This window comes from Salminus brasiliensis, chromosome 1, assembly GCF_030463535.1.
Source record: "Salminus brasiliensis chromosome 1, fSalBra1.hap2, whole genome shotgun sequence".
NCBI classification, from domain to species: Eukaryota; Metazoa; Chordata; class Actinopteri; order Characiformes; family Bryconidae; genus Salminus; species Salminus brasiliensis.
The window spans coordinates 32,109,676-32,130,760 of record NC_132878.1 but is presented as its reverse complement, the minus strand read 5'-3'; the positions used below and the strand labels follow the sequence as shown (position 1 = coordinate 32,130,760).

Genomic DNA, 21,085 nt, shown 5'->3' with positions numbered 1-21,085 from the left:
CAACATGTGGGAACACATACACGAACATACGCGCAGCAGCTGCTACTCTACTGTAAATCTTTCCCACAACTCCATCCATCTATCTTGCTCTCTCTTCTTCACCTCCATAATCATCCCTCTATTCCTCCATCCCTCTTTTCCCTCGAGTCTGGCTACATAAATCACACAACACGCGGCCTAAACACATTCATAGGAAACCTACACATAGGCACAAACTGGCACACAGTAACACATACACACACACATTCCCAACTGTACATCTGCATTCACTCATCCACAGAGAGGAGCAGAGTACACACACATATGCTCTCTATCAAACAAGCACATCTGCATTTATTTACTTATAGAAAGAAATGTGCATGCACTGTATGTTCAAATAAGAACTACTGTCAGAAATGTCCTGCCCACTATACTGCTTCATTATACTGTCCACTATACAGCTTCATTATACTGTCCACTATACAGCTTCATTATACTGTCCACTATACAGCTTCATTATACTGTCCACTATACGGCTTCATTATACTGTCCACTATACTGCTTCATTATACTGTCCACTATACAGCTTCATTATATTGTCCACTATACTGCTTCATTATACTGTCCACTATACAGCTTCATTATACTGTCCACTATACAGCTTCATTATACTGTCCACTATACTGCTTCATTATACTGCCCACTATACTGCTTCATTATACTGTCCACTATACTGCTTCATTAAACTGTCCACTATACAGCTTCATTATACTGTCCACTATACTGCTTCATTATACTGCCCACTATACTGCTTCATTATACTGCCCACTATACTGCTTCATTATACTGTCCACTATACTGCTTCATTATACTGTCCTCCATACTGCTTCATTATACTGCCCACTATACTGCTTCATTATACTGTCCAATATACTGCTTCATTATACTGCCCACTATACTGCTTCATTATACTGTCCACTATACTGCTTCATTATACTGTCCACTATACTGCTTCATTATACTGTTTACTTTACTGCTTCATTACACTGTTCACTTTACTGCTTCATTACACTGTCTACTATACTGCTTCATTATACTGTCCACTATACAGCTTCATTATACTGCCCACTATACTGCTTCATTATACTGTCCACTATACTGCTTCATTATACTGCCCACTATACTGCTTCATTATACTGTCCACTATACTGCTTCATTATACTGTCCACTATACTGCTTCATTATACTGTTCACTTTACTGCTTCATTACACTGTTTACTTTACAGTTTTATTACACTGTCCACTATACTGCTTCATTATACTGTCCACTATACTGCTTCATTACACTGTTCACTTTACTGCTTCATTACACTGTCTACTATACTGCTTCATTATACTGTCCACTATACAGCTTCATTATACTGCCCACTATACTGCTTCATTATACTGTCCACTATACTGCTTCATTATACTGCCCACTATACTGCTTCATTATACTGTCCACTATACTGCTTCATTATACTGTCCACTATACTGCTTCATTATACTGTTCACTTTACTGCTTCATTACACTGTTTACTTTACAGTTTTATTACACTGTCCACTATACTGCTTTATTACACTGTCCTCTATACTGCTTCATTACACTGTCCACCATACTGCTTAATTATACTGTCCACTATACTGCTTCATTACACTGTCCTCCATACTGCTTCATTACACTGTCCACTATACTGCTTCATTACACTGTCCTCCATACTGCTTCATTACACTGTCCACTATACTGCTTCATTACACTGTCCACCATACTGCTTCATTACACTGTCCACCATACTGCTTCATTACACTGTCCACTATACCGCTTCATTACACTGTTCACTATACTGCTTCATTATACTGTCCACTATACTGCTTCATTATACTGTCCTCCATACTGCTTCATTATACTGCCCACTATACTGCTTCATTATACTGTCCAATATACTGCTTCATTATACTGCCCACTATACTGCTTCATTATACTGTCCACTATACTGCTTCATTATACTGTCCACTATACTGCTTCATTATACTGTTTACTTTACTGCTTCATTACACTGTTCACTTTACTGCTTCATTACACTGTCTACTATACTGCTTCATTATACTTTCCACTATACAGCTTCATTATACTGCCCACTATACTGCTTCATTATACTGTCCACTATACTGCTTCATTATACTGCCCACTATACTGCTTCATTATACTGTCCACTATACTGCTTCATTATACTGTCCACTATACTGCTTCATTATACTGTTCACTTTACTGCTTCATTACACTGTCCACTATACTGCTTCATTACACTGTCCACTATACTGCTTTATTACACTGTCCTCTATACTGCTTCATTACACTGTCCACCATACTGCTTAATTATACTGTCCACTATACTGCTTCATTACACTGTCCTCCATACTGCTTCATTACACTGTCCACTATACTGCTTCATTACACTGTCCTCCATACTGCTTCATTACACTGTCCACTATACTGCTTCATTACACTGTCCACCATACTGCTTCATTACACTGTCCACTATACTACTTCATTATACTGTCCACTATACTGCTTTATTACACTGTCCACTATACTGCTTCATTACACTGTCCAATACACTGCTTCATTACACTGTCCACCATTACACCAAAGTGGACAGTATAATGAAGCAGTAAAGTAGACAGTATAATGAAGCAGTATATAGTATATAAGCAGACCTGTATGCTATCTATCTATTCATATCTTCATTTATTAATATATATGCACACACTGTACATATGTATGTGTATTTTATATATGTATGTGCTTGTATGTAATACATCCATATGTATTCCATTTACATAAATATCCAGTAACCATCCCAGTTTGGTGCACGTAAGCGGAATACATGGTACACGTAGCTTTTTGGTGCATGCAAGGATTGATGAACGTACTGCGGAACCAAATTTCACAAGCTCTATTTTTCTGCACTTCCAAAGAGCGCAAGAAGTGCATTGAGTGTGGGCGAGAGGCGACCAGAGGGACGCACTGGACCGACTGACCTCAGCTCAAGTCTCTCAACAGCTTTGTAGCATTAGGATCATCTTAAAAGAGAGAGTGTTACATTGATCTTTAATTTGTGCTGAGAGGGAAATACAATTCTGTAGCTAAACAACACAGATCAGAACAAGTTTAAACATTATTATGTTATATTAATGCGATCACACTGATCATTTGAGCTAACATCAACTAACGAATAACGGCCATTGTTTATTTGGTTAGAAAAGAACAGCAAACTGAGTAAAAGTTGGTGCAGGTGGGTCTTGGCCTGAAAAGGTTTGGGGAACTCCTGCTTCAAGCTGTGAAAGCTAAAGTTAGCGTAAGATAAATGTCTGATGTCGGAAATGAGAAAAAAATGTAGCTTCATGCATTTGGGAGTTTTGCTGATTGTTTACTGTTTAGTAAAAGTTCAGTATGACAGGAAAACAATCAGCAAAACTCCCAAATCTGCAGATTACTCTCAATGAAAATAGTAACTGTGTTTTTTATTTAATTATGTACCACTTTAAAACAGATAGTAAAGAACTTGTTCAATCCAAAAATATTCTGTTTGCATTCATTTAAGGGTCACTGTATCTGATAATGATACCAATGATAATATTAAGAAGAAGAAGAGAAATTGTAGAATGTATACTGTGTACTGAGATACTGTAAACCTGTGAACCTTTCAGAGACAGTTTGCATACTGTTAAAATCTCATAGCTCTTCAACCCTACTCACGATTTGTATCTCCTTAGTGGACTGTCGGAGCTAAATCTGTGGGATATGTGTGTATGTGTAAATGGAGATTATGTGGAGGTTGTGTGACTACTGGCACGTTGGTGGGGTTTGTGTTACAGCTGCAGTAGCCTATAGAATGAGCTCTGACCAGCAGGAGTGTATTCACTCAGGAGAACAGAGACACTGCTGTTCTACCATTTACACTACACTGACCTCTAACCTGAGAGAGAGAGAGAGAGAGAGAGAGAGAGATACATTGAGAGAGATAAAGAAAGAAAGAAAGAAAGCATTGTTTTAAGCAAAAATAGTCTTAACCCACATCAACACACGTTGAAGCAACAAAAGACTAGCTCCTCATTCTGAATAAACTAGCTCCTCATTTGGGCTTCTCAGCTACAAGCAGTATAAAAAGTATGATTGTGGTCTGTCAACGGTTTTAAAGGTGCATTACAGTCACTTTCTCATATTTGAACAAAAAAAACACACCAGAAAACGAAGGAAAAGGAAGGACAGGGTGTAACAAAAAAACAAAAATTGGAACAGAACATGGTACAATTACATCCCCTGACTAAAGGTACTGAACACGTATTCTTGTAGGTACCCCCCAGTGACAAGGTCTGAATTCCCACAGTGAATTCCCAAAGGTTTAAATCCTGAAAGCAATTTTTATAAAGTGTAAACCACCAGACAAACCTCCACTTTACATTCTTCTGTGCCTTTTCACGGCTGTGTTCCTTCATGCTGATAACATCTAAGTTGGTGTATAAAAAAAACTCCCCTGAACTCTGCATCCACTCTCTCTCCCTCTGTCTCGCTCTCCCCCTGTGTCACGGTGTCTCACCTCTAAGGAAACAGCACTTAGACTGCAGCTTCAGCTCCACCCTGGCTCTGCCCTCTCCTAACCACACAGCCCTGCAGCCACTTCTGGACTCAACACCTTCAGTATATGGCTGCTGTCGGAAATTAAACCTCACACCTCCAAAAAAAAAAGTAACTTCATAGAAGAAGGAAGAAAACCTTTTGAACTTTTAATGGAAGTCAATGTAAAAAGGTATTTTTTTGTTATTTTAAGTATTTCTGCTGGTCCACTGATCACAAATATACCAAACATATGTCAAAATGTTTTGCAAGATGTGTACAAGTACTCAAACACTTAACAGTTAACAGTTTGAGGTGTCAGTATTGGAACACTGCAACCCCAATTCTGGTATTCATTACATTTGATCACTGGAAAAAGGAGTGTAAAGTGCCACAAGTGCCATACTGTGTCTTAACTACTTCAGCTACATTCACAAAGACATGACTGTTGGGCCCTCTTAACCTCTCGGATTCAGGGTCGTGGTAGTATAGCTGACCCTCTGCTCCGACCCCAGGTTTTTAGGCTGTTGTCTGTGGCTGTGAAAAATGTCATTGTACTGTGCAAAATTACAATACGAGTACTTTATTATTATTACTATTATTATTTTTATTTTCCTTTTTATTTATTATTATTTTCTATTATTGTATAATATCTATTTTTAATTTGATTTCTCTGGCAACCTAGCATGATGGCACGTCGCCCGCTGAGGAGAAAAAAATCAATACACTTTAGCACCCAGTGTCTAAAAGAAGTAGCCTCTTTTAGTTACTCAATCCAACATAAAAAAAAACTACAGGTTTCCACTGACTATTTTGGAATAGCTGCTAAATGTTGTTGTGCTGCCAGTTGTTTAGTCTCTTACCACTTGTGGTATCTCATAAAATAATACTTTTTTTTAACCGTTGCTTTTACTCCTGCAGATTCTTAAAATATCACAACTGACTGGAATGCATATCCCTAGTATATATGCCACATTAGTGGTGTTTCCATGCTAACATTTTGCCAACTCTAAGGACATTTCCCAATAGCCGCTAAAAACTAAATGAGAGTTCCATGTGCAAATTCCTGAAGGTAACAACCCAGACCTGGGTCATAGAGTTGCTCTCAGCATGTGTTTTATACAGTTGAGGGGTTCAAACCTTTATTAGCTCTGTTAGCTGTGCATGGCTGTAGCCCTACCAGTTCAGAGATGCCGGGTAGATTGGCCAGTGGTTCATTTAATGAGGGCTAAAGTTGCTGTCCTACTTTGCCGTCACCAACTGAACCCCCCCCCCCCCCCCAAAGTTCTGAGAAGGCATATTAACAGACGTGTGACTTTTATTTCCATCAGTGTCCATTGCTGGCTTTTACATCTCTTCTCTTTTAATGATGCACCTTTGCCTCCTCATCTAAAAACCTTTTCTTACATTTAGGCATTGCTTCCAAAGTTCTGGAAAACCAATACAATCAGTTTTTCCAATTTGCCAAATCATCTCCCATATAGTTTCTTGTATTGTGGCTCTAGGTCTGCTTTGCTGGTACTGCGGCCTACCTGCGTACTGACCTCTGCCTCTTGTGATGTTTAGTACAGGAAGCTCCTTACAAAGCCGCTAAGTACTTTGTGCATCCTGCCTCGGCACCCCACTTATTATACCCCTCCCTTCTCTTGCTGCTTAGTTCTGTGTTCAGATCTATAACATACAAAGTGTTCACAGATAAGAAAACTATTCAAAATCTCTCACTGTTAAAGAAACAGCGCACTTCGCTGTGTCAACCGGGTCTGTGTTCCCAGTGAGAAATCTTGGCACTTTGTTTATGGTCATCCTCCAGTAGGTTTGCTAAGCAGTACCCAGTAGATGAGCTATGGAGTGAACCATTCTGAACCATCTATATATGTGGTCTCCAACCCTCCACCTGGAGAGCTGCCTTCTTGCAGGTTTGAAGTGCAACCCAAATCTAACACACCCCATTCAGCCAATCAGGTACTTCTTAAAGCAGTAATGAGTTGGATCAGGTGGGTGGATTAGGGCCAATTCAATCCAAAGTCTGCAGAAAAGTAGCCCAGGAGCAGAGTTGGAGCTCACATCATAATCTAAAATAAAGAAAACATTGAGGAGTGAGCAGATCATTCAGAAAACAAACACTGCTAAGAGGTTAAGGCAAGCTAGTCTGATTGACTCACTCTCTGAGTCCAGAGTCATTTAAAGGCCTGGTTTGAGGAGCCTGACCAGTGCTGAAAGCTGTTCTTCACTGCTAATGCATATTTGTACTGGCGTATCAGGATGGACGAGGATGGGTATGAAGCTGATATCAGCAGAAAATGCTGGGATCAGACATCGAAGGGTAAAGAAGCCTGACTCCATGGATCCAGTCTGCACACACTCACACTGCGTGATGTGATGTAGTACAGTTGTACAGAAGGTAGCAGTGTAGTTTCGGCATGATTCCCTATTTTCAGGTGCTCACCTTAAGTGTGGCGCTTGTTATCAAAATGTAATCAGCCGGCGATTTTCATCTTCAATCTTTAAGACCTATGCTGATGAACTTGCCTCTCTCAACCTCCTCTTGTCCTCCTGTGTCTCCTTGTGGCCTGTGACCTACTGACCTCTGGGACTGTGCATGACTTCTGACCTTTGTTATGAGCCTCCAGAGCAGGGTGCTTTATGACCGTGACCCAGGCATGGACGATCTGACCCCGACCTCACAGTGACCTTAAGGCCATTATCAACACTCCAAGCACGAAAGTGTGTATGTGGGCTTGCGAGCTCACATATTACAAATGGACACTAGGCCCAAAAGTATCTACATAGTCAGTTTAGCTACTTTAAGTGCAGACAAGGTCATAGGAAAAGCGCAGAACAACAAAATGAGAATCTGGAGAAGACAAACATGGGCCTAAGTTCACCGTGCCCTATGCAAAACTTCAGGCAGATGGGCACAAAGCCCTCCAGCACTGAGTTGTGGAGCAGTGGAACTGTATTCTCTGGAGTGATGGCGCTTCATTTCATACTTTTTAGATGAGCAGGGACAGCAGAACTGATCATCAAACATCATCACCTGACCTCACTGATGATCTCGTGTGGCTGAATGCTATCAAATCCTACTTAAAGCAATGTTCCGACATATGGTAGAAAGTCTTCTCTGAAGAGTAGAGACTGTAACTGCAGCAAAGGGGGACAAACTTCATAGTAACCGCTTGGATTCTGTATGTAAGCCCACATTTCTTTAGCATCAACTGCATCTGTCAGAATTAACGTGAGTTTCATAGGCCCTAAAATAGAACCTGGAGGGACTCCACACGGATAATAGGCTAAACCAAAAAGTTACCAAATGCACATGTACAAATGTTTCTGCATGAATTAATAATTACTACTAATAAACCAAAGGGTCAATGTCCTTATTTAAAAACTAACAAACAAACAAAAAAATATAAAAAGGTGTCCATAAACTTTTGCACAGATAGTAAGAAACTAGTAATCTCCAGTTTGTCTAAACTTACACAAATGTTGCTGAAAATCCCTAGATCTCAAAAATGAGGTAACTGGATTTCCCAGCACACCTACTCTATGACGAACGGGGCAGAATAACCCCACTGACTCACACACAAACACACACACACACACAGGCACACATGCAAGTGTGTATATCAACAATGACTGTGAGCTTTAGACAGTTGTGTAAATGCCAGTGCTGAAGCATGACACACCACAGAACTTCATATTCCAAACATTTCTCTAAGATCCACATGTATTTTTGGGAGTTTTTCTTTTGTTCAAATTTGATATATACTGTTTCACTTTCAATAAAAAACATATTCCATTTAAGAAATGACATTTCTGTAAATGTGAGCAAACACTTGTAAAACTACACTTACAAAAGTAAGAGTACAAAAAATATATAGGCCTTTATGAACACCACCAATAATGCTCTATCTATCTCAGTGTCTTTCTATCTATTTTTTTCTCTCTCTCCCTTTGTAAAAGGCTGTCAGTGTTACACTTGGTGTTGCTTTAGATTTAAGCAGTGTGTTCAACAGTGTTACCAAGACAGCACAATCTACCAAAGTCAGCATAACCAGCTACTGCTCTCTCCACTCACTGCCACACACACACACACACACACACACACACACACACACACACACACATACACACACACACACGCACGCAGGCACTTACACACGCATACACTCACGTATCCCCGTAGTCAGTTGGCTCGGTCGGACGGCAGCGTGTGTGCGCCCCTGTCTGCCCACTCTGAAGAAAATGAGACTTTAAAATCAGAAAAAAAGAGAAAAGACCACCGAAAACGTCTTTGTCTGGGAATATGGGGTCACGTGATCGCCGAGGAGCATGCCGATTGGCTAAAGGGTGCTCGCAAATGCTGGCAGCGAGCCAAGGAGCTGTCTGCAGCAAAACCTGAACAACCCAGAGACGAAGGGCAGAGAGAGAGGGGGGGGAGAGAGAGAGAGGGAGGAAGGGAGGGAGAGAGAGATGCAGAGAGAAAAGAAAAAGATAAAGAGAAAGGAAATAGTGAGAGATAAATAGAGAAAAAAGGGGCAATACAGTAAGGCAGATAGGGAGAAAGGAAGAAGGATAGAGAGAGCAAGGCAGAAACAAGGAGAGATCCAGACAGTCAAGATAAAAGAATATGGAAAGAAAGAAAGAGAGAGAGAGAGTGAAAATGAGATAGAGAGGAGTATAATGGAGAGATAGAAAATAGAATATTTTGATATATTGTGAACCTGGCAATTGTTCTTTACATTACAGTTACTGATGAAGGGACCAATAGAAATGCCCCAAACTGACTTGGAACACTTCCACTGGAAGTAAAGAACTCTTTTCCCTTCTCCTAAAAAGTTACATATGTAATAGTGGGAATAACCACCCTTGGCTCAGACAACACTAGCGAGAAGTTGTGGCATGGAGTGCATTAGGTGACACTTAACTGCTCCACAGTGGAGCGTTCATTGCTCTGTACCACTCACAGGAGCTGACGTTCCCCTCTGGCATCAAAGGACCGTGGGGCACCACTGTTATGCTGTTAGGAGCCACTCAATGCACGAGAAGTCCTTCCTCTGTACACCTTCACTACAACGGCTCTGGAACATCTCATGAAGTTTGCGATTTCTGAGATGCCTCCATCCTTCGCATGGAACCCTATTTTCATGCCCTTTTGGGCATCAGTGAAATCTTGTGCTTTGCCCATGATGATCGTTGTAGCTCCGCTACAGCTGACCGGTGTGCTCGCTTATTTATACACGCCGCAAACCCTGTCCTGGACCGAGTTCATTCATCCAAACCAGGGGTGGTTATAATATTCTGATCTGTTATGACCGTGTATATGTATATACAAACTTTTGAATATGTTTACTATTAATATTATACATACTAATATGTGCTTGGGCAATAAAGCTAGTGGAATATTTGAAGAATAGTTTCATGTTTGTGTGTCTGTATGCATGTGTGTATGTGTGTGTCTGTCTGTGGGGGGTGGGGGTGGCACAGCAGACGATGAAGGTTTTGGGCAGGGGGGGTGTAATAGTGGTCATTCTGGAATTGTCATGGTTACCACATGTTGAGGAATGCGGAAAAGTGCAATTTGGAAAACGATTTATGACCCCTGACATGAGTGAACCTCCTCAAAACAAAAACAAGTAAAATAGAAAAAGGTAGGAGCTTTTTCCCACGAGCGACACACACACACACACACACACACATACACTTCAACAGAGCATGGCTTTAAAGTATGTTCAATTAAGGTCTGAGACCTTGGTTAAAGTTATCTGAGAGCTCAAATCTGCTCAAACTTCAGCATGCTGCATCTTTTCTTATTTGTATGTATCTCTAAGACTATACGAAAGAATACACCACTTTTGCCTAAATTGTCCAAGAGTGCTCAGACTTATATGCTGATGTTGGTGTGCACCAGTGTACCTTGCTGAGAACATGTCTGTGTTCTGTATGTATGATGTATGAGTTGTGTGTGCGAACCTAACGTGAAGATCTTCCTTACCAGAAACCCTTAGGAAGCCTACAATCATAATTTTTTTTACATGTGAAGGGCGGCTGTGTAAAAAGATTGTGAAACTGAAATGTATGCAAAGAACCTTCAATTAAAGTCTGTACTGTTAACTTCAATTAAGTCTGATTGGTTTGATCTGAAAGGTTTAACTGTGGGATGTTACACAGGTAGGTGAATGTACCCTAGATTGCCACTGGCAGTGTACTAAATGTACTGTAATGGGAACCAACCACATTACCCATTTACTTATATGTAAATACATGGTTTCCCTATTAATTTGATAATCAGTTGCATCACTAATTGCATGGTCATTCCTTTTACATTTTAGCAAATACAGTTTACAGTGACAGAATTACTGACTAGTGAATCCCAGTAAACTGGTAAACGGTCAGTAGTTTCAGACATGGGCGAAAGAAATAGGCCTGTATGTGGGTATGTATCTGCTGTTAGTGCTGGTAGTGGTCACAGGGTTGAACATCCAGTGCACACAAATAGGTAATGCACAAACAACTGCAGGGTCTTTTACCAGGCTGTGACCGGTGATGGTGGCACTCGTCAGGAGAATAAGTCATTTGCTCTGTCCCATTTCAAAAGAACACGAGGGATGCTTGAAATGCGGCTGAGAAACACATGCTTCTTCTGGCTAAACTCTGGGGATATGCTGTTACGTATCCTTCTTAGCCTTTATGTCTCATGAACCGCTGCCTCCCAAGCTACTATAAAAATGGAGCAAAGCAAGTTTGGAGAGACTTGGGACAGAGGCGGAGCCAGAGAGGGAAGGAGGAGTGTTTATAGTAAATTTAAAGTGAATGATAAATAAATATGAATAATATGCCATCTAAATTACAAAATATAGATATGCGTCCATTCATTTTTTTAAATAAAATATACTTTTGTAACATATTATTTATTATTATTGTTAAGTTTTTATACAAGGGCAATTTCTGTCATTAATTCATCTTTAAAGGTGGCCATTTATGTTCACTACAGTAGTGTTCTAGTGCTCTAGTAATAGTGTTTACTCTAGTAATTGCCCTCATAATCAATATTTACTATTATTAGAATACTAGAACATGCTAAGAGTGAACATGATTTATAATATATCAGTCTAACTATAATATCACTATAACAGAGCTCACACCACAACACAGAGGCACACACAAATCCAAATACATATTCACATATGGACAAAAAGACTTAATTAGGTACACACACACACACACACACACACACACACACACAGAGCACTAGAGTATCTTTATGTCTCTCACTCTCTCTCTCTGCCCTTCACACATAGCATAGCCAAGCCTAGCTAGTGCAGTCTTTCACCCTCTGTCTACCTCTCTTTCTGTCTCTCTTTCACTCTCTCTCTCTCTTGCACACACATCTCAAACCACCTACACACACACACACACACGTGGTAGTGATTAGGTTTTCCTGTAGGTTCAGAGGGAGCTGTGTGTTGTCTGCCAGGCAGTGATTAGATCCAGAGGCAGCAGAGAAAGGGGCCTGCTCCTCACTGCTCTGCCCAGGAGGGTGAGGCTCAGCTGGGTGAGATGAGGACAGCAGAGGCCCCAAAGAACCGCGAGTTTACATACATAAACTAACCCTTATGACCCTTACAGGTCCAGACGTATTATTGCTGCTTAGCTACACATTCCATCTACATTAAAAAAACGACAGATCTGTAATCGTACAGACGCAACCAAGGGTTCTATATTAGTACTGGAAACCGGTTCTTTGGCGTAACAAGTACAATCCTTTTAGGTGCTACATATAGAGCCAAAAGCCATTTAGAAGCAGCTACACAGGGGTTTCCACCAACTTGAAGAACCCTTTAACCAGGGAACAACCATTTAAGCCATGAAATGGATCTTTACATTGTCACGGTTGTATATAGAGTCACTGCCTAAGGAACCAAATCTTTCTTGTTAAATAGTAACATGCTTTTGCTTTGGTTGCCGATATCTCTGGCTCCTAAAGGTTACGTCTAAAGATGCCACTGGTCTGATACTGGGTATCCGTATTGGGCATCTATCAGCAGGAAATGCAGGATCGGATATCAGGGGGAACAAGAAATGATTAAAAGCCAGTCAGGCCTGAAATATCACAGAATTCAGATATCTCACTGAATATGAGTCAAAACTAAGAGAGCAGTTTAATCAGCGTGATTCATCTACAGAACAAATACAACATTAACACATCGCTGTTGTCCAATGAAAAACATGCATTTGAGTCCTCTAGCTCCTCTGCACACTGTGTGAATTGTTCTGAATGAACAGATCAATAGAAATGCGAGTTTATACTTGGAATAACCTCCTATTTTACACTGACTTCCATTCAAGGTAAGAACCTTTTTTACCATCTCCTGTAAAGTCAGTGTTTTGGAGATCCATGTTTTTATTGGACAGTGACGGTGCACTGAATTGTTGTTTGCATCAGTGGCCCTCAGTATGGCTCTATTTCAGGATGTAAATGCACTAGACCAATTTGATATATATATATATATATATAAAAAATGAATACCTCTGATAATACCTCACACACAGCTCACTGCAGTGTAGACATAATTATACACCATTTATATGTATGTATATTATATTTACTTCTCTTCTCTGTACATATTTACTAAGAGGAGACTGGTAACATATTTTGCACTTCACTATTCATTTCTTTTTTTTTTACAACAGGTCCAAAAGTAACCAGGGCTAGTAGGTTTTTTTTAGGTGATTATACTGATGTTTAGAGGTAAAACCATTCAGCCGCACAACAGTTTAGCAGCATGCAGAGGCTCTGAATTGAATGTGCATTTTTAAATAATGAAGAATTTCGAAGGAAGCACCCGCAACTTCTACATGAGGTATTTTCTCCTCCGTGGATAATGTTCGCTTGTTTCTGTTGTCTAATATCAGCTAAATAAAATATAGCCTTCTCAGGTATGCCCTGTGATTGGCAAAGTGCAATGTAATGTGCTGTTAATACTTAATTGCAAAAACAGGCCAATTTCACATTCCTGTTAAAGCATAAAATCACAGTAGATTCTCTAAACCATCCTGTGATAAAACACAATAAATACTGGAGTAGTGATTTAAGTATTCGAATGCTGGCACCTGCGTCATTTACCCAACTACACCAGTGTCAGTACATGTCCCTGCCTGGCGGTCTGTAAACTGATCTGTGTTGTGTCGCTACAAATCAGCACTAACAATCTAACACCACTGCAGAAAGCCTCCTGCTCTTCAGAGTTATAATGAATCTTTACTTCCGAGGGGTTGAGGTTTAATGAGGACCTCTAGCATTCACACCAAATCTTAAAACTTACCTTACAGCATGCCGGACGTGTGCTAAGCCTCACCCAACCCTAACCCTAACCATCACACAGTAGACATAAAACTTCAATCATCAAACATTCAGCTGAACGCGTTGCAATATTTCCTGCACAAATGACATCAAATGCTAGAATGAGCTTCCACACACTCACTCACTGTCTCTCACACACACACATACATACACACCTTACACCCCACACAGGAAATAGGGCCTCAAAGTCTGAGCAGCGTGTCAATGGAACTGAAGTCACACTAAACCAACTGACTTTCCACTGAGGCTCACTTTCCACACACACATACACACACACACACTGTGCACAAATGTGTCAAGTGCTTTCTACTATCTTTCTTTACCCCCACCACTAATGCACACACACACACACACATATATACACACACTTTCTGGCTTTGACATTTTTACAGTCTCAGTGTCCCTTAGACACGCATTCCCCCTCCCTCCCCCACTTCTTCTTTTCCACTTGCTTTGACTTTCCCTCACCTTTTTCCTTTCTTACTAACCTAAGCTTCAGCCATTCTTCCTCTAAACTCTGCGGTCCTCTGAGGATGTGTCATCATGTCACAGTTCCAGGCACTGCGTCCTGCGTCTACAGCCTTTTTTTGTCAATGGGGCAAAATGGCTGGCGTGTTTGAAAATCACCCCATTGTGCTCTGTGGTTAACTAACGAGTTCCAAATGTTATACATGCTGTCCTGCGTGCACTTTCCCCCCGAATGTCACTGACATTTGAATTACGAGGTCATTAAAGGAATAGTTTGGCAAAATATTCAATTAACATGATTTACGACTTACCCCAGATGCATTCGATCAGCCACGACATGTTTGATATCTGAAGTGTTGTCCTTTAGTTTAGTTTAGAACAGGAGACGGCAAGCTAGCATTGCTAACAAACACTGACTGTCACCAATCTACATTAGCTTAGCATCTCCTGTTGTAAACTTATTAGGAAAACTTTAGATACCAAACTGGCTTGGGACATTTTGAACAAAATTTGAATTTAAAAAATGAAGCAGATATGAAATTTTCTGGACATTTTGAACAAAATCTGAATTTTAAAAATAACGCAGATTCAAAAATCTCCAAACATTTTAAACACAACTTTCTAAAAAATGAAGCAGATATGAAATTTTCTGGACATTTTGAACAAAATCTGAATTTTAAAAATAACGCAGATTCAAAAATCTCCAAACATTTTAAACACAACTTTCTAAAAAATGAAGAAGATTTGAAATTCTCTGGACATTTTGAACAAAATCTGAACAAAAACAAGAAACATGTTCAAGATACAAAATTGCTGGGACATTTTCAAGTTTTTAAATTCTCAGAATTTTTTGAACAAAGACTAGTAACAAGTATATAAGTAATGCATAAGTATATTGTTCTATTGTATATTACTTAATATAAGTATATATAAGTAATATTGATAATTCATTATTCAAGTGATATAACCAAATCTCTCTAAATTCAAAATGTCCCAGGTCTTTATTTAGGTGGATGTGGCATATTGTGTCTATATCTATAACAATGAGCAAGCCTTCATTGTGTAGCTGAACAGTAGGCGTAGCTATTTTAGACACAGTGACACGTTACTGTTAATAGCCAGAGCGTTTCCTAAACCACATTGACAAGACTGTGTCACCTTAAAGAAGAGCTGCATGTGGTTCAAACAGGTTCAGAGAAGTGTGTGGGCAAGTATTTAATAGAAAGATTTGGGTGACTATTGACTTCTAGCATTTGTTTGTAATGTTAGCCTTATGGGTGAAGTGCAAAATCCGCCAACCAAACTGAATGATCGACTACATGTGAAGAAATTTGCTGAATTTTGTAAATCAGTGTTGATTCGGCCTAGTGTGCTCGTCCAGGTGGGGGATCGAACCGAAATTCTTCCGCATGGAGGACAGCAGCGTTATTCTGCTGACTGAAAAACATAACATGGTCTCCGAGGTCATATGGTCTCCCTCACCCACCTCTTCTTTTCTGCAGCGAGCAAGCATTTCCTCCATTTCTCTTTTGCTGATGTGGTACGGCTCTCCAGCCTGGTAGGTGATTCGGGGGACGGGTCTCCTACGGAGGCTGATATCCGACCCCTTACAACTGCGCATACGCCCACTGTCACCCTACACACAGCCAAATAACAGCAAACTGGAACTGGACTGGTTTTTACCAGAGGAGGGTTGTGTTATGTCATTTGTAATAGATCTGACTGGTCAGTTTCATACAGGACAGGGATCTAGAGAGCTTACCTCTCCTCTACTGGTATCACTACTGCTGCCATCCTCTTCTACATCTGAGAGAGAGAAAAAGAGAGAGAAAGAGAGAGAGATAGAGGTTTAAAATTGTTCATTGCTCAAACACACTACATGGACAAAAGTTTGTGGACACCTGTTCAACAAACTAATATTGTTATTGTGTTTTTTTTTTGTAAAATCAAGCATATTAAATGTCATTAAAAATGAACTGTGGATGTTGGAACATGATGCTGTGAGGAGGATTTGATTGCATTTAACCACATTAGTTCTGGCGCTCCACGACTCTAGAGAACACAGTTGAGCTGTGGAGTTTTACATATTGATCAACACTTCTCTATAGAAATTGTACAAGTTGTGTATGTGACTGAACACCTGTATGAGCATTAGGTGCAGTCTAATGAGTCTAAGAAAGTGTGCCCACTTATACAAGGTTAAAGGTCATATATACAGCAACATATTATTTTATGACAAAACTGAGAGCCCATATCCTTGTTGTCTATTATGTTTTCTATTGTCTTTGGAGGAAAAGTCTTCTTATATGTGGCTTTTTAAAGGCTTTACAGGTAACGGAGCTTTAATTTGAAGCAATATCTATTTATTAAATTGTATATGTTAAGTGTTTAATGTATTTCTATGCAGTATTGATTAAGACAGCCGTTGATTATAACTTGTTGCATTTTGCTCTAAGCTAAACGATGAGAAAATGGAACTCCATGACTCACGTTTTTCTGGATGCTCGAGTTTCCGGCGTTTTTTTCGCGGAGTGGAGGGGGCGGAGTTTTCATTCTCATCGCCCTTGTCGGAGCCGTTCTGGTGGGAGGAGTCAGGCGAAGAGGAGCGTCCCTGCAAAGCACCCTGGGAAACGCCATTCTCATTTTCACCATTACACTCCGCCTCCTTCGCCCCCACCACGCCCTCTTTTAGAGATTCACAACTATCCACCTGTAAAAAGAGAGATGGAGAGAAAGAGAGATTGGATGTTCCTTTTTATATACGTTTCACACTGACGTGAAAATAAATATCAGGACAAAAAGAGGAAGAAAAATAAAGTGATTAATCATGTGCATAAAAGCAACAATTTAAGTAACGATAAGACACAAAACAATTCCATAAAACTAAACACAAAAACTAAATAAAAGCTCAACAATTTACAAATAATAAAGTAATGGAGAAGTGTCATGCAAGTAAAATTAGGAACACTAAAAAAGACAGAAAAATATTAAGTTGAAAAAAAAATACATTTCAAGGCATTTTCCCAAGAAAGTAAAACCTGATTTAACTTACCATAGTTGAATAACGATCATTATTACTCAAACACTGTTGTCTCTTCACTGAAAAGACAATCCAGCATAGCCAAAACAGGGCTGGAAAAGGGGCCAATTCCAAAACTCCAAAACTGTTACATAACAGACTGGACTCATTATATTTACACCTCCAAAATGTACATAAACCCATTCCCACTGGCGAAAGCCTTCCCTCACATAAAGCTGAAGCACAGTCAAACACAACAGCCACTTTAGGAGAATATGGCCATGTGACTGCCGTTGTGTCTTTTCCTGTGCCAGTGTCAACAGAAACAAACATGCAAACAAAGAAATTATCAGCTTTTTTCATCTGTTTTCTCCAACTTCTGCTCCCTCTAAAACAAACTATACTACATTAGACTAAAGCTTTTGAAGAGTAAGCACTGCACGGAAGCAAGTGGGTGCTAGGTTACCTTAAACCTAGGCTAAACCAGCTTCAATCTCTTCAGCTAGCTAACTACACACGTACTTACTGGACACTGAAAGGCCAGCAACACTATGGGGTAAGCTTAAGGCAATAAACACCAAAAATACTTAGTGGTCTTGTTACAGTGCTAATGACAATGCTATGCTGTGCTACGTGGCTCCTGTGAGCCATTGCAGTGACAAAAACCAGCCAGTACATCAGTGTGTTTTCTTTCTGAAGCAATATAACAGGGTTGTAAACAACAGGGTTGTTTTTTCATCCCAACCGAAGTCACATACTTACTACTTTATACTTCAAGGAACACTTTAATCTACTGGATACATACACTCTATTGCACCTTTCATCAGTGGTAGAGGAAGTCTGATGAATGCACTCCAGATAATCACTTCTAATCACTTATAATTACTATATTACCTCCTGCTCAATTTTACACCATAATTGCACATAAAATTCACTAACTCATCTCTACATTGCACACCAGCTGTTTAAATTCTTCATTTCTGTGTTGTGTAAATTTAGTGTATACACAGACACTATTTGTACACACCATTCTTTACATATTTTAATGATATTATTACTTGGTAAGAGCCATAGATTGTCTGTTGTGAGAAATACATTACGACAATAAAGAACAGAAAAACAAAAGCATGGATGAGTGGCAGCTTTGTGGTAGTCAGAGGTCTGTTTGCTGACAATTTCTAATGTTTTCTAATGTGTGCTTTCTCAGTCATGTCTTCATTTGACTTTGAAAGATTGCTTCTTATTCACACAGCTAACAGTGCTGGATATAGAGATTAACACCAGGCGTCACAGACATGAACGGCTGTATATCAACTACATAACCCTAAAAAATTGCCTCCAAGCAGCGTAAATAAAAGTGGGCCAAGTACAGAGCCTTGTGGTACACCATAGAGAATATCATAAAAGTCCCGAAACATCACCTTTATCAGCATTTTACTCAGCTTTCCTTCAGAGTGCAGGCATGCATCTGATGTCTCGGCTGTCTTTGAGCACATGAGCAGTGTGTGCATGTCACAGAGGAGTGTGTGTGTGGGTGTATTTTTAGCAAATGCATGTCTGAAGTTCAGCAGTCATGAGATGACTCTGAGGTTTGAGAAGCTCCCTGGTTATTAGTGTTCACTTAACTGCTACACTAGAAATGTTGTGGTGTGAAATGGAATATACAGTATCAATGCATAACATACACACACATAGGCCTTGAATGAAGCCTAAGTGCCTTGTGGAAGTGCCTACTACGCTAAGATCAGTATTTGCATAATATGATTTTTCTTATACACCTCTGTAGGAAAAGAGTATTGCATCGTTCATATTTTAGGCTGTGTGGTGTTGCTGCCAAGTGTGTGTGTGTGTGTGTAGAAAACCACAAACATTAACCACATACACACACACATGCCTGTAAAAAAAACTCTGTCATTCACGTTTACTCTACTAATCATTACATAACCTCTCTACGCCTTTCTCTCATGTTTTCACTCCATAAAGATGAGCGAGTTTCACATGTTCCATTTACAAAAGCTACACCTGTAGCCATCTACACCATTTGTACATTGACTAGTTATAACTTAAGAGTTTACTCAGGTTTAAACATTACTAAACTGAAACTGGTTGCACCACACAGAACTAGAGCTTGGCAGTGACTAAATAAAACCAACAAAGAGGACAAAGCCTGAGCCGACGAGTAGCCCTGTAAAAGTTCGTCCTGAAAACGTTATGAACATTAAAGCATCATTGTAAAAACACGAAGGTTCATTTACATTACAAATGTAAGAAAATACAAAATACCAGCTGCGGGTTGCTAAACAATACTGTGCTTAACTTTACAAGCCACTCTGAGAAAGTTAAGAATGTTGATTTTTGTTAGGTGGAATATTGACATATCTACAGTCATTAGACTGTAAAATTATTTACCTTAAAAAATATATTTTTTTTAAATTATTAAAAATATTAGTATTGTTTTATTTACAAAGCATTTTCTGTAACAATTCTGTTACAGAATAGTATTAATATAAATATTTCTAAAGCCAATTTCTAAATCCATATATATATTATATTATATATAAATGAGCCAAAAATATTAGACCTGGTAATTTTGACCTTATAAGAAGAACTGTTGATGCTGTTGATGCTCATCAGGTTGGAAAAGGTTTCAAAACTATTTCTCGAGTTTGCATTCCACCAATCCACCGTCAGACAGACTGGGTACAAATGGAGGAAATTCAAGACTATTATTACCCTCCCCAGGAGAGGTCGACTAACAAAGATCACGCCAAGAGCAAGTAAGCATGTAACAGTCTGAGAGGTCACAAAGGAACCCAAGGAAACTTCTAAGCTACTAAAGTCCTTTTTCACTTATAGTCCACTATAAGGAGTGCACAGAACAACAATGGTGTGCATGGTGTGCAGGGAGAAAGCCGCTGCCCTCCAAAAAGAACTTTGCTGCCCATCTGCAGTTTACTTAAGATCACATGGACAGAAAGCCGCTGCCCTCTGTTGGAACAATGTTTTGAGGACGCATGAGACCACAGTAGACGTTTCTGGAGAAAGGAAAACACTGCCTTCCAGCATAAAAACATAACTGTGAAACACAGTGGTGGTAGTGTCATGGTTTGGGCCTGTTTTGCTGCATCTGGGCCAGAACAGCTTGCCATCATTGATGAAACAATGAATTCTGAATTATAGCAGCAAATTCTTATAGAAAAAAATAGGACATTTGTTTGTGAGCTGAATCTTAGGAGAATGTGGGTCATGCAGCAAGACAATGACCCCAAGCACAGTTTTGGCAGAAATCGTTCTACCAAAGAATGGTTAAAGGAGTTTTGGAATGACCAAGACCTTAACCCAAATTGAAATGTTGTGGTTCATGGGAGAAAACCCAAGAGCATATCTACTTTAAGGACTTGAAAGGATACAATTTTAGATCAGATTCATGCAAAAATACAGAAAATTCGAAAGCTTTCACAGTACCACTGCATTATTTTTTTTTATTATTGCCATGGGGGAAGATATCACCTTCCTCCGGTGGGAAAACATCAGATTAAACACTTAACACACAAAAGTACAAAAACAAAACAAGCAGACGTCATCTAGGGCAGCAGCC

At 39.6% G+C, this 21,085-nt stretch overlaps 1 protein-coding gene across 9 annotated transcripts in view; it reads right to left on the bottom strand.

The window, feature by feature from the left end:
• The window catches only part of dnmt3aa (DNA (cytosine-5-)-methyltransferase 3 alpha a), an 86,718-nt gene that overhangs the window by 28,725 nt on the left and 36,908 nt on the right, over positions 1-21,085 (bottom strand). For 6 of the 9 annotated variants that reach the window (XM_072677779.1, XM_072677787.1, XM_072677796.1 and 3 more), the window contains 3 exons: positions 16,959-17,178; positions 16,231-16,274; positions 15,955-16,104 (listed from right to left, as the gene is read on the bottom strand). In XM_072677779.1, the coding sequence (XP_072533880.1) occupies positions 15,955-16,104; positions 16,231-16,274; positions 16,959-17,178 (414 nt within the window). Of the gene's footprint in view, positions 1-13,962; positions 14,001-15,954; positions 16,105-16,230; positions 16,275-16,958; positions 17,179-21,085 lie in introns of those variants that run through there. The other 3 variants (XM_072677826.1, XM_072677833.1, XM_072677851.1) reach the window with 2 other exon arrangements.